Source organism: Thermobia domestica, chromosome 6 (genome assembly GCF_964235325.1).
Source record: "Thermobia domestica chromosome 6, izTheDome1.hap1.1, whole genome shotgun sequence".
In the NCBI taxonomy this organism is placed as follows: Eukaryota; Metazoa; Arthropoda; class Insecta; order Zygentoma; family Lepismatidae; genus Thermobia; species Thermobia domestica.
Window position 1 is genome coordinate 160301402 of NC_137459.1, and position 14281 is coordinate 160315682.

Below are 14281 nucleotides of genomic sequence, written 5' to 3' on the forward strand. Positions count from 1 at the left end.
CGTTACGTAACCAAGGTGTTCGGCCCATCTTGAGTGTCCTCTAGCACTGCTATGACGGATCGGATTCGATATTTGTAGTATAAATGAACGGACCTAATTTGGTTTTAATCCATTCGCTTTTAGGGAAGTTACTGTATCCACTATATACAAGAAATTGATTCTACGATTATAGAAATAATAGTGAGATCTCCGCAATAGGTATATTAAAAATCAGGCACAAGCTTATTACAAACCACAAATTATAAGGTGGTCGCTGGCAAGAGGATGTGATAATATAAAGTTCGTGATCGGAATTAGGTTGAGAACCACTGGTATAAGATGATGATGGTGATTATTATTATTATTATTATTATTATTATTATTATTATTATTATTATTATTATTATTATTATTATTATTATTATTAATTCTTTGTTGTCTTCTCCGTCTTATTTCCGATCTCATGTTTGTCTTGGTTCAGGCGTCAAGCCAGGGACTCAAGGGTCCAGACTTCAAATCCCGTCTGGGGTATGGTTGTTTGTGGATTTTGAAACCTGTGCTAGAGAACACTCAAGACAGACCGAAGTCCTTCGTGATTTAGCGGGCCCAAAAATATAGCCTAATTTCTTGTCTTCTCATTATTATATTTACTCATCATACTGCTCATATTAATAATGATAATCATACTACTACTACTACTACTACTACTACTACTAATAATAATAATAATAATAATAATAGAAAGCCGTTTTTGCGTTGTGGTTTCAGCGTGTCCTTTTTCTCCATCGGGTAAACGTCTTCGTTTGGAATTTAGGATCGTGTATCGCATTCCATTTGATATCGATTCACATTAATGTCGTACTAGAGATCTCAATCACCACCGACTATCATCATCTTGAGTTTGTAGTATCTGTCTTTGTGAGAAAACAGGTTCCAGTTTGTCACATTCTGGCATGTATGACCAGAGTACACAACTTACAGGGGCTATAGGAGAAAGATCATTCTACTTCCTGTTCTACGATGTTGCGAATCGTAAGAGTAAGCATATATCCATCTTTCAATATGTTCTTCCACTTGTGCAAATTTCAATGCGATACTCCCCGAGGAGTTGGATAGTTTTCCTTGTTAGTGTACTTTGTACCTAGTTTAGAACCCAGTTAGATATTTAAAATAGAAGATAACGTTAGTTATCAAAACATTCCTTGTGTTCTTTAAATATAGAAGTAAAATTTATCAGCTTTGTTAGACTATAGTGTTTAGTTTCCTTACCACATAGTTTCATGTACATGTAGAAGTTAGTATGTTGTTAGTTATAGTATAATATGAATACATAAGCCTTTATTCTCTGACAGGTGGAGAGAGTGGAAGATCTCGTAGATTGCGAGACTAGTCTCGCCATCCACGAGACATACTTGCGATGAAAGCTGGTCTTGCTGACCGTGGACTGCTGGGACAGTCTATTATTCGAAGTTTTATTTCTCAATATTACTGGGTAAGTACAATTGAATGACAGCTTATTGGCATTTGTTTATAAAAGAATTAGTTCTCTTTAAGTGGGCCCTCCTCCCATCAATGGATATGGAGTATTATTTTGATATTAGCAAGTTTACAACTTATTGGTTATACTTTTTCATGCGATGATTATGCTGAAAGCTGTAGTTCTTTTTTCATCAAATATGTAAAAGTCACAATACATCATTTAATTTTCCTATTTTTGCTCCAAATAGCAAATATGATAAAATCAAATTTTGAGAAACAATCAAAATAAATATTCTAATATAATTTCTAAAAATGCAGCAAAAAAGATCAGAGATGTCAAATTAAAAAAAAAAAAAACATACAATAAACTCGTTTATAAGATAACACTAATGCAAACACGCAGTATTATATTACATTCAACTATATTTTGAAGAAAAAAAAATGTTAAGCTAATATGTAAAGCAAGATAAAATCATGTAAGTATACATAAACCAATACAAGTTTTCGAAACCCTCACACAATATACGTTCTACGAAATGGAAATATACAATGTAATTGTATGAAACAATGTGGATGGTTTGGGAGCCTGAATTCTCATATCGTGAATAGGTCTTATTAAACACGCAAGGATTATTCAAGCTTTAGCTCTTCTATTACAAACACAACTGAAATATATATTGACCAATTAAGCTGTAAAGTGTACTAATTAGGTTTGCTTAATGAGGTTTTGTTACAAGAATATATATAAGCCCCAATAAGCGCTTTTGTCTTGGAGATATTATTTTACTAATTGTTACCCAATCGATGAAATGTCAGAAGTTGATTTCAAATTTTAACAATGATTCGTTCTATCCTTTTATCTCATACGTACCAAGCAGTTATTTTGATATAAATGCATTCAACATCCTCAACATAATATATGATTGTAATGGATAACCATGCCGACCTCATGCTTTCCAGGTTAGTTAACTAAACTATTCCATCACTTCGTTATTGATCGGGAAGGTCAAACCCATAGTGCGTTTGCATGGGCGATTCGGTTTACGTGACTTCAGTTTCAACGCAATAAATCTTTAGCAGTAACTAATTTGCAAGCGCTAATCGAAGCATTAAATAACAAAATATTAATAAGATTGTACTATATCTGATACATACAGGGTGAACCTGAAAGGTGTGTACAAACTCCGGGAGGTGACTTATGCCATCAAAAGAAGACAAAAGTCCTCTTCCATGCTGTCCAACTCCGAGTCTGTACTAGTGACAGGGATGCCAACTTGGAATCGATAATCGAATCCTGAAAATTGGAACGAAACAGGAAAATATGCACAAACTCCAGGAGGTGATTCGTGACATCAAAAGAAAACAAAAAATGCATGTTGTCGAATACCGCGTCCTGTATGGATGACAGGGGTGCCAACTTGGAATCGACAATCGAATCCTGACAATTGGAATGGAACAGGAAGATATGCACAAACTGTGGGAAGTGATTCGTGGTATCAAAACTATTTAAATGTGGCTATGAACACCAGTAAAATGATACATTAGGCATTTGCACAGTCAAAGAGAGTTTGTGCACATCTTTCAGTTCCGTTCCAATTGTCAGGATTCGATTGTCGATTCCAAGTTGGCATCTCTGTTACTTGTACACAACACTGAATTCGACAACAGGCAAGAGGACTGTTTTTTCTTTTTCTGATGTCACGAATCGCCTCCTGGAGTTTGTGTACATCTTTCTATTCCGTCCCAATTGTCAGAATTACACTGTCGATTCGAAGTTGGCGCCTCTCTCACTGGTACACGACACGGATTCGACAACATGCAAAGGGCTTTTTTTTTTTTTTTTTTTGATGTTACGAATCACCTCCCGAAGTTTGTGCACATCATTCACTTTCACCCTATTTATTAAAGTACACTATTAAAGGGTTTCCTTGGATTTCAATAATTGCTTTTGAGGAAGTCACTGAAATAGAACATATTATTTCCAAGTACAAATACAATAAACATTCAAGTCTCTTTACCACAACTCAACATACTCATTGGATTTTGGCAGTGTCTCTAAGCGTCTGTTACTGGTGCCTATCATACAGGGTGAAACCACCAGATAAGGTAATATAAAAATTATGTTCTTTTAAAATTATATGTGTAGTTTCTTTAATCTTTCGTTAAAATAGCCCATGCCTATAAGTGTAGGATGAGATGTATAATTTGTAGAGTCTTGGGGAACAAAGTGCGAAGGTCATTGTTCAAATTTACAAGAGTACAATTTTTAATGAGTTCTTGGCATGTTATTTCCTTGTATTTGTTTCCTTTCCCATTTTTTTCTTTACGGTTAAGTAAAGCCTGTCCATGTAAGGAACATCTTACACAACATTCTCAAATGCATACTCCGGCATTGTTGCATAAAAATGAAAAGAGTTAACCTTAACAGATTCTACTCCTTGAATACTCAATTACTAACAATATAGTATGATCCAGACAAAAGTGTATTATTTGATTGATTTTAATTTAACGTCTCTTTACAGAACAAGGAATAACAAAAGTGGACTTTTAGTTCATAACTAGAATTTTGAGCTTACGTCCCACGCTTATAACCTTTGAACTAAAAACAAAGGGATATATTAAATTAATTGAGTGAATATTAAATAATTAGTGAACTTGATTTGATTTTTAATTTTGGGTCCCGTTCAACAACGATGCTATATGAGATATGGACCCACAGCTTAATGTGGAATCCTAACCACATGAGATCTCGCCGAGAATAGAACCCGGGTCTCCCATAAATAATTAATGGAATGAACATGTTGAAGGAAATGAAAAACTGAAGAACGCGACGTTGTTCACCATAAGCTTAGTTTACGGGGATCGAATCAGAAATTACAACAGAACTGAATGTTCTATCACTGACGGAACGTGGCTCCTATGGGCTTATAATTTAGTGTAGAATCCTAGTCACATGTATTTGATTTGATTCGATTTTGAGTATAACGTCCTTTTCAGCAGTGAGGCTATATGAAACATGGACCTACAGTTTAACGTGGAATCCGAACCACATTAGCACTCACCGGGAGTCGATGCCGGGTTACCCACACCAAAAGCGCGTACGCTCACCCCTTAGCCATGAGGCTGCTCTAACCATATGTATTCATACCAGCCTGCACAAAAAAGTGAGAACGCTAACCACGAGGGAGCTAGGTCGTAAGTTCTTGTATTAAGTTCCCAATTCTTACCTCTGAAGATAATAAAAAGAAATCATTGGCTTAGTATATACAAAAGCATTAGTAAAATATTTGCATTCTGGATTAGGCCAGCGTGGAAGGAGATAAGAGAGGTGATACCACGCACTAATACACTGAATATCGCAATCAGTAATAAGATAATTGGGAAAAAGCTCATAAATAATGAAAAAATGAAACTATTTTGTAAAGTATATATCTTAAGCTTTGTCTAAATTAATGCTGTGTGCATGGTTATCGCGCTTCCACTGATTTTTTTTTAACACTCAGAGAGATTAAAATGTTTTTGAAGCGCATAAAATATTACTCAGGGCATTGCTTAATCAGGGTGAAATAACTTAAAAGTTTTATTTCGAAAGTTTTCTTCTTTCCAAATAACAAAATATGAGCGGTGCTAAGATCGTACGTGACCAATGCAATGCAAATCAACAAAATTACACTTTTTTATTAATATTAATACTGTAGTATTATTTAAAATAGTGTTATGTATAGCTCCATTCTTCCCTATTCTCGGGCATAGTTGACCATGATGTTCAAGAGTTACAGACTACAAATATTACAAACATTACATATTGCGGCAATTTACAACACGTATTCTACCAGGAAGAAACTTGCCAGTAACAACTAAAAAGCAGTAGAGATAATTATTAAGTATATTGTTCTGGTGAAATATTAAAAGTTAAGATTTTCATTTGCATATCTTTCTTGTCTCTGGCGCACGAAAACCTACTTGTAATTGCAATGAATGGAGGATGATAATAGTAAGAAAATATAAGTATAGATATTCCTACCGCAGTTTTGTGCCATTTTCTTTAAATAATTAGATACACTTTAAGCGGGAAATAAAAGACTGAAAAGTTCCATTTCATCTATCTCTGACTTTTGTGGTCAGTGGAAAATTTGAACATTTGTTTGCGTATACAGGATAGGTCAAATGTCAGGTGACAGTCCTGACAAAGGATGTATTTTTAAATTTGGAGTTCACATTGCCCATGATGTTTGAGACGTAACCCAACCTCAAAAACACAAGTGACTACCACGACCGACATCTTATGGTTCGCCATATTCAATATCACTCTATCTTTTTTTAAATAGTTAGATCGATATTCGACACGCGGTTTATGCAGTTTCACTTGCAACGAGTGCAATGCCGATAACCATTTCGTCCTATAATTAACCGTTCACTAATAATGATCTGCTTTTCTCCTTGTTGATACCCTCAAAATCATGCTCGAAACGACCATCCTGCGCAACAATGGTGTGCGTCACATGATTCTTCTACAATGCACAACTAGTAGTAATGTTTATGGATACACTGTAGTACGGATATCGTTAATTCACCGCACCTAATGCTGTAAATTTCGGATCTTGAGAGAGTACACTCACACATAGAACTCCAAAGGTAACAGGTCTGGAGGGTGTGCTGGCTACTCCACCGGTCTCCAACACCGACCCATTCCCAGGACACTTATGATCAACATAATTATCAACACCACTTCCGTAATAGATAGAGAGAGTCTCCCAATCCTGCTGCAAGAAAGTTGGGTATGAGATGTCCTCGGGCAAAACTAATGGCAGGATCTCCTCATCCAGCAGCCACAGGTATTTTTCGGCATTTATCCTGCCGTAGATGAAAGAAAGGTACAATGATACGTGCCAAACTACCACATCAGACCGTAATTTTCTCCCCACTCACAACTCCTGATGTATCAGACCTATATGGGCTACTGTCACTAAAGTAAAAATAGTTTGATTCGTTTATTTCTCCGTTTACGTAAAAACATCCCTTGCCAGAGAACAACACGCTCAAGGGAGATCCAGCTGGTTACCAGTTCCTTCGTCCCCATTCGTGAAATTGCATCCGATGGTTTGGATCTTCCTCTATAGTATACTGATCTACTGTGCTGATGCTGTGGATCTTGTGAACGGAGAGTGTCATCCATATGTTGTTGGACTCACCCCACATTCCTGGGATAAACGTTGGGGACTTTTACTGAATGGGACGTGTACAGACAGAAAGGTTTCCTGATATGTAGATGTTTCCAGACGGCATTGTGAGTTCTGTCAGACACAGACCCTATCTTTCGGAAGCTGCTGAGGAGTTTGGCCACACCATTGTCGGAAATGAACTCTTCATCAAAGTGTAGCATATCAAAATTTGCAGCTACTGCATGGAAGCTACAATTTCAGGATTGTGTCTATGCATACATGTTTTCAGATAAGGACACCTGCAAAATATAAAATAGAGCATAATTAGTGAACAACTACTAATGAGACAAAATAGTCAGTGGTATTATCTAGCAATTGACACCTGCAATGATAAAACAAGCCACATTTAGTGAAAGATTAGTGATAGAATATAACAGTCAACGGCATTGCACTTCTGCAAAACAACTGAACATACATCATGTGCCATATGCTGATCTTCCTATTTAAAAATTAATAATAATAATAAACTGATATTCACGATGGCGGACGCCAACATGGTTTGAGATCTCATCCCCCAAACATAATGTATACCCCCAACAGAACAGTCTTTCCTGTGTCAGGAATTTTGAACCATCCTCTATTTATATTTATTTAAGAGTATCTAATTTGAACACACACACACACAACAGTATGTATTGGAAAGTAAAGTATAATTGCTTTTTACTTCATTTAAAATACAATGAGTAATTTAAATATGCGTGTGTAATTGATAAAAGAAAACTAAATTAATATTCCTTGTATTTAAAAGTTGGAACAAATATAAAAGTTCCTGAAACATTATTTCCTTTCCGTACACCTGCAGCGAGTTTGAAATTTGTTTCTACGTTAACTACAGTGATTCGGAAATGAAATACCGTAATTTGGTTGAGATGGCATTGCACTCTTAAGCTCTACTCAGAACAAAAGTTTGGTTCTATTTTGTGAAATATTTCACGAACAACCTTAAAGTTCGCTTCTTATGATCAACAGGAAGTTAGTGTGACAGACACGAATAAACACAGTGTTGCTAATATGAAATGAAAATGAAATCTTTGAGATTTACGTCCCACGGTTATGCCGGTTAGGCTAAAGGAGACGGTGATGATGAGTAATGAATGAAATGGTGGAATGCAGAAAGTGGGAGGAAACGGGAGAACTCCGAGAAAACTTACGTACCCGGTGTTTGTCCACCACAGAGTTCACTTGGCGGAGGCTGGGATCGAACCCGGGACCCCAAGCACAAGAGGTGAACGCTCTACCACTGAGCCACTGCGGCCCCCTGTTCTAATATGAGTTTTATGTTGCTCATACATACAGGATAGCCCATTTATCTTGAAACGTCTTTGAACCTTTTAACCTAATAGATAAAGGAAAAAGGCTGCAACTCTTTAACGACACAAATATTTATAGAGGAAAGTATTTTGCCATATTTTGCAATACCACAAGATTAATAGTGTTACCAACTCAATATAAAGTGTATTATTTTTCAAATGTCAAATTATTGCATATTGCAAATTTACATTTTAAACAAAAAGTTGCAATATCACATTTATTTTCAGTGTATCAAATTAATTATGGACACTAACACAAACGTCTTTCACAAACAAATATACAATTATCGTAAAGAACGACCAATTAAAACTATCTACCTAATTTGATATGATACTTATCTTGATAGAGTTCCGAAATAAAACTTTTTTTTCAAATTAAAGTTATTTTTTAATCTCTTATAATCTTTTTCATATTTATTCGAAATACATCATACCACAATCATAGCATTCGACACTATGTTGCATTAGATATGAGTTGCTCCTTCTGTCTCACGTGCTGTACTTTTATAAAGGTCTCTAAAAATTTTAATGTTTGCGATACTTTAGCGTTCATAATTTGTAACACTGAATAAAAATATAACATTGTAAGTATTTGTTTAACGTGTTCCTATTAAAAAAAAAAAAAAAACATACAACTTCATATTACATACAACACTGTTAATCTGGTAGTATTTCACAGTACTCTAAACGGTTTGTTCTAGTCGATGCTCATATTTCTATCGTGCAATCTTTTTTTCTTTTTTTATATATTTTTCCATCTTTAAGCTTAAGAGTAACAGGGGAGTTTCAAGATAAATAGTCCACCATATATATTATTCTTGTCATGTATTGAATGTCTGGACGACTGAAGTGAATGTGAACGCTTACTAGAGAGTAAGGCTGATAAAGTACACGCCATTGCTGGTGGACGGCTAAGCGGATACTCGTGCGCAGTGCTGCCAACCTGAAACGTTACAAAATCTCATCTCGAGAGGCAGAAATTTCCATTTTGCTCCTGAATTTCCCACGCTGTCCTAAGTTATAAAATTCAAAATTTATAAAATATGAAAATTGAAACTACTGTGTGTCACATTTTCTTCAATATACGAGCGAATTATCACTAATTCCAATCTTCTACGTTTATCAAATAGTTCATGAGAAAATATATTCCTTAACTGCAAGAAATACTTGAAAATGGTGATGAAAACAAGTACACGGTTTTGTCATAAGTTTTTATTTTAAGCACGTTTTTGTGCTGTAGTTCTCTACGAAACCTAACGAAACTAGACAAACATCATTCTCGCGTCATTACGAGTCCAACATTTTGGAAGATGATTGTTTCTCATTTTGTACTTTGGGAGACCCGGGTTCGATTCCCGGCGGGAGCTCATGTGGTTCGGATTCCACGTTAATCAGTAGGTCCACGTCTCATATAGCCTCGCTGCTGAACGGGACGCTAAACTAAAATCAACTCAAATCAACTCAACTCATTTTGTACTTTTTCTTTCTTTCTTTTTTTTCCTTTTTTAAATATCAGACTACAATTTACTTGTTACTTGATACTTGTTTCTTGAGATCTTCAACCCACTGTGTAAACATTTTCATATAACATACATTTTACAGTAAAAAAATTTGACAATTTGCACTGATTTCACACATATTGTAAACTTATTAGCTTACTTTCCGCCCGTTATTTTTTTTCTTGGCGTTGATGAATTAAGCATATAAGAATATCATACATCCTGCCAATTTCTACAAAATTCCCTTTACATTTATTTTAAAAATCCCACAAAATGGGTTGGCATCACTGGCTGTCCATAGGAGGTAAAGTTGCCAAGCAGCTGCGTGTCTCAACTTGAGAAGTCGTGTGCGCTGAAGAGACAGTATCAGTCACTTTTCAAAGATAATATTCGACGGAATGTTATCTTCATAACATAAGGTAAATGTATTATTTCAAAACGTTTTCTGATTATTATTATTATACGTCGAATCTATAAAGTAATATTTTCGAGTAATAGAACGTAGAATAATAATTTGAAACCATCATTCACGTTTTCCATTTGACCCCGTATCTAAAGATATGACGGCTTAAAACTAGATGTTTCACAATGGGAATTCCAATCTTATTGTCATATTATATTTAGATAACAATGCAAATATGACATCAAAGCTTTCACGATCGTCATGCAATATACAAAGAAAACGTTTCTACGAACTTCAATATAGTGAGAACAATACCTGCCAATCTGACAGAATGTATCATGTACAAAGTATCTAGTGTCGAATAAGAGTGTAGTTTTCAGTTCACTAGAATTTTCTTCAAGCTGTTTTAAGTAATCAGAAATGTCAACACTGAGTTTGTTTCTGTATCTGCAATCTGCTTTGAGTACTGATAGTGGTTACTCTTTAATTGATTACATTTCTTTGGAAAGAAAATATAACATAACAATTTTGATCTTTGTAACTACTGGCAAAACAGGCCGGACGACAAGGATTTAGATTTATTTATTAGTCTAATTTATAGTCACTTCTTCCTTTCCTCTTTTACACTCGACGTACGAATATAACGTAGCTATTATCGTGAGAGTGAAAGAAATGACAGAATCAGTTTGTGTTGCAAGTGTGTTAATTCTATAATCAAATCGTTGATTTACAGAAACGTTAATATAAGTGGAATGACACATTAAAGTAAGAATACAGCATAGAACCAATTGCAATAGAATACACCAATTTTAATTTAAATCCAATCTTTATTTTACTTATTGAACTTTAGCGTTCATTTTCAGGACCGACACTATATGGGATGTAGACCTGCAGTTTGACACGGAACTTAAACCACTGTAATGAATTCAAATTTTAATGTTTTCCCACTGGGAATCCAATCAGCCACAACGTGCACCTAAGATACACACACTAGCCACCAGACCAGGGGTGAGGGCCAAATCCTATCCTATTGATAATGATAAATAATCCTGCAATTAATGTTAAATTATTTTGTCTACGTTTACGCGGATTACAAAATTAATTTAATAATATTCTTTGTTTCGTATAAATGTTTCAGATTTTTTTATTTAATTCCTGTAAGAAAATACAGTAAGCGATCACTAGGGAAACGAGAAACATTGTAAATCAGTATGGACATTATATAAGCGTCTAGTTATTATTCAAATTTCCTCCATTTTGCTTGACTCCCAAACTAAGTGCTTTCCATCTTACTGATTATTTCACAATAGTATATAAGCGTTATTTGTCAAAATCGTCACTCAAAAAGTTGGAGGTTTCCTTAATTTTGACTGGTATTACAAGAAGTAGGCAAGCTACTGGTAATGTGGAAATAAATATTTGATTATATAAACAAACTATTTGATGTGAGCCAAATAAGTAAACATTGGACGACATCGACTATTTTTCCTGTACAATCGAGAACCAGCTTAAGAAACATAGCATTAAGCACCGAGGTTTTTGTGTTACAAATGCGCAAATTCTATATGAGTAGACCTGAGATCTGTCTTCGGTGTGATACCAAGAATTGCATGGAACCATGTAGTGGGTTGATCCCACTTTAAGCAGTAGGTATAGTACCATATAATTTCAATGGTGAAATGGTATCGAAACGATAGAGTGTGTTTATAAATGCCGAGTCATTGACGTCAAGCTTCAAAAACATCAAAGGAGTTTCTCACGTCAAATTTGAGTACGCTATACACATAGCTATGAGGGAGCTCCATCTGACTTCATTAGCACGTAAAGGAATATATTGTCAACATACAATAAAATATGTACTAAAAGATATGCTATCGCTGGATTAATCTTAACAATTCCATAAAAGATTCATCGAAATCAATTCAGTGATTGCAAAGTCAATCATGGATTTGCATATATGCACATGGAAAACATAAATTGTTATTTTGTAGGACTTTAAAAATTATTTTAATTGTTGAACATCAAACCACAATGATGTAATGTTACCTCCGTTTCTACGCATTGACATCAGGCTAAGCTGGTGAAGAGTCTTCCATGCAATAAAGTCACAATGAGCGATGCTATTACCATTATAAGGGAAAGAAAATCGGAATATTCCATTTGGAGTAAACTCATAATATACTAACCATAGTCTGGGTTCTGGCTGCTCCCCCCCCCTCCGAAGTTTTTGCCTTCTAGATCCGCCACCGTTATGTATAGGATTATTTGGAAGCCTGACCACTATTCTGGACTAAAGAAAACTGAGCCATTACAACAAAACATGTATCAAGTGGTAATTTCAGTTACACATTTTTAACTGAGCAATCTCTTTATTCAATTTGGCAACGTTGGTTCAATGGTATAGCACTTACCTCTGGCGCATGAGGTCCCTGGTTTGATCCCCAGGCAAGGACATTTGTGGTGGGCAACATATTGTCGGTAGGATTTCTCGGGTAAACACGTTTCCTCCTACTTTCTCATGCCACCAATTATTCCATCACCATTTCCTTGCTTTACTCATCATCTTCTTTAGCCTAAAGGGCATAAACGTGAGACATAAAACTGAAAGATTTTATTTCATTTTTTTTTTCATTTTCTCTTTGCTCAATTCAACACTAATTTAATAGAATTCTTATTTCATTGACATTACGAGGTGTTCTCCCTTTTATGTGATACTACAACTGGTAAGAAATGGCTTATTTTTCTTCTGGAATGGTTCTTGGTTCGCCCAAAGCAAAAGAAGGACAAATAAACAAGCTCCTTCAGTAACTCATGAGTGACCGTTGGCGTTCTGCCAAATCGTTGATCTCTGCACTGAAAAATTGATGTTGAAATTAAGCAGATGAATTGCGGTGGTAAGCGTCCAAGCGCTCTACTAAAGCCGCTGGGATTGGCACATCAGAGATCAATTTGGGAAGTATTTCAACATCTGAATGTTTTTTGTTGGTAGTGGTGCTGCTTGCTTCCAGAAAAAAAATGGTGTAATATGTTGATGTCATTAATGAAAATGTTTTATGGAAGTACAGTTGGTTGAATGACTGTAAAACAATTGTTAACTTATTCTTGGTAGCGAACGAACTTGTAAAACTATGTTAAGTGCTAGTGATTTCAACATTATTTTTATTTCTTTAATCTACTTTTTGAAAAAAAAAAATAACAATTAGGATTTTAATACATTTTGGAACATTTTTCTTGCTCCTATTATCAAGTATACGAATTTGGAGAGTTGAGATACTAACTTGATTTAATATGCTAGATACAATCACAAGATTCTCATTTAGCTTATTAACCCTCGCACTACCAACGATGAGGCTTTGTGCCCACCACAGTATGTTTCTTGTAATTACTTTTTTAATCGTTTCTTTAAAATTGAAAAATAAAATGTTATTGTTCCTCATTTTGAACTAAAGGTTACACCTGACTGTGGTGCAGATTGAACGTTAGTGTGACTCATAAATTTGATATTTTAAGTTGGTGGGCAAAAAGTACCCTCCGTTGGTAGGAGATATGATTGACATTTAGAAGTATCCTCCCTAGATGGCAGTATAATAAATAGCTCTTATCCCGTATATGTTCACTTCAGTCACTGTAGATTTTTATGAGAATTTCATATTTGTTTCTTTTGTGAGATATATTTAATCTTAGCAGGTGGGTATAAATGACCCTCCTTGGTAATCCGCGTTACAAAACTACCTTGGTAATGTGGGAGTTAAATGCAAAAATACATTTTTATTTAGTGGTTACTCATACTTAAATTCTAAACCTGACTTACTCTTGATTGATTATTTGATTAGATATCAATGTAACTGTCTGTGTGCGTAGTAACTTCCGCCTTCAGCAACCATATTTTTATAAGTTTTCCCGAAGCACATGAACATTAGTGGAGAAAGGGGTCTTCGGGACTATCTCCACAGAATCGAAAAGTGTGGTCAATCTAATAAATTTGCATTTTAGTTTGAGCAGGTAAAACGTCTAAATACACGATGTGTGACCACATTTATCTTTAACTAGCTTCATTACACGCAAACTAATCTAAAAGGAAACTTATTTTGTACATTCATTAGCAAACGTTGGTACTTACACCAACGTACTTCCGCCACTACGTCAGAACGACTCTTTCTTTGAGGTAGTGAAGATACAATTCTCTATACAGTACTCGAAGCAATTCAATGTGATGCATTTAATTCAAACCAATGAATAAGCAAAATATATCTAGAAGCACGGTTGTTCAGGGGCAGAACGCTTCCCTCTGGTGTGAAGGGTTCCTAGTTTAACCACAGTGAGTTTGTGATGTAGAACATCCTGTATGTTGATTTGTTTGGGATTCTCTCATTTCCTCCCACATTTTCG

General features: G+C 35.2%; 1 protein-coding gene across 1 annotated transcript in view; it reads left to right on the top strand.

Annotated features, from left to right (window-relative positions):
* Slob (Slowpoke binding protein) overlaps nt 1–14281 on the top strand; it is an 823759-nt gene that overhangs the window by 271518 nt on the left and 537960 nt on the right. The window contains exon 2 of the mRNA XM_081762291.1: nt 1332–1471. Within this exon, the coding sequence (XP_081618417.1) occupies nt 1397–1471 (75 nt within the window). The 5' untranslated portion in view covers nt 1332–1396. The remainder of the gene's footprint in view (nt 1–1331; nt 1472–14281) is intronic.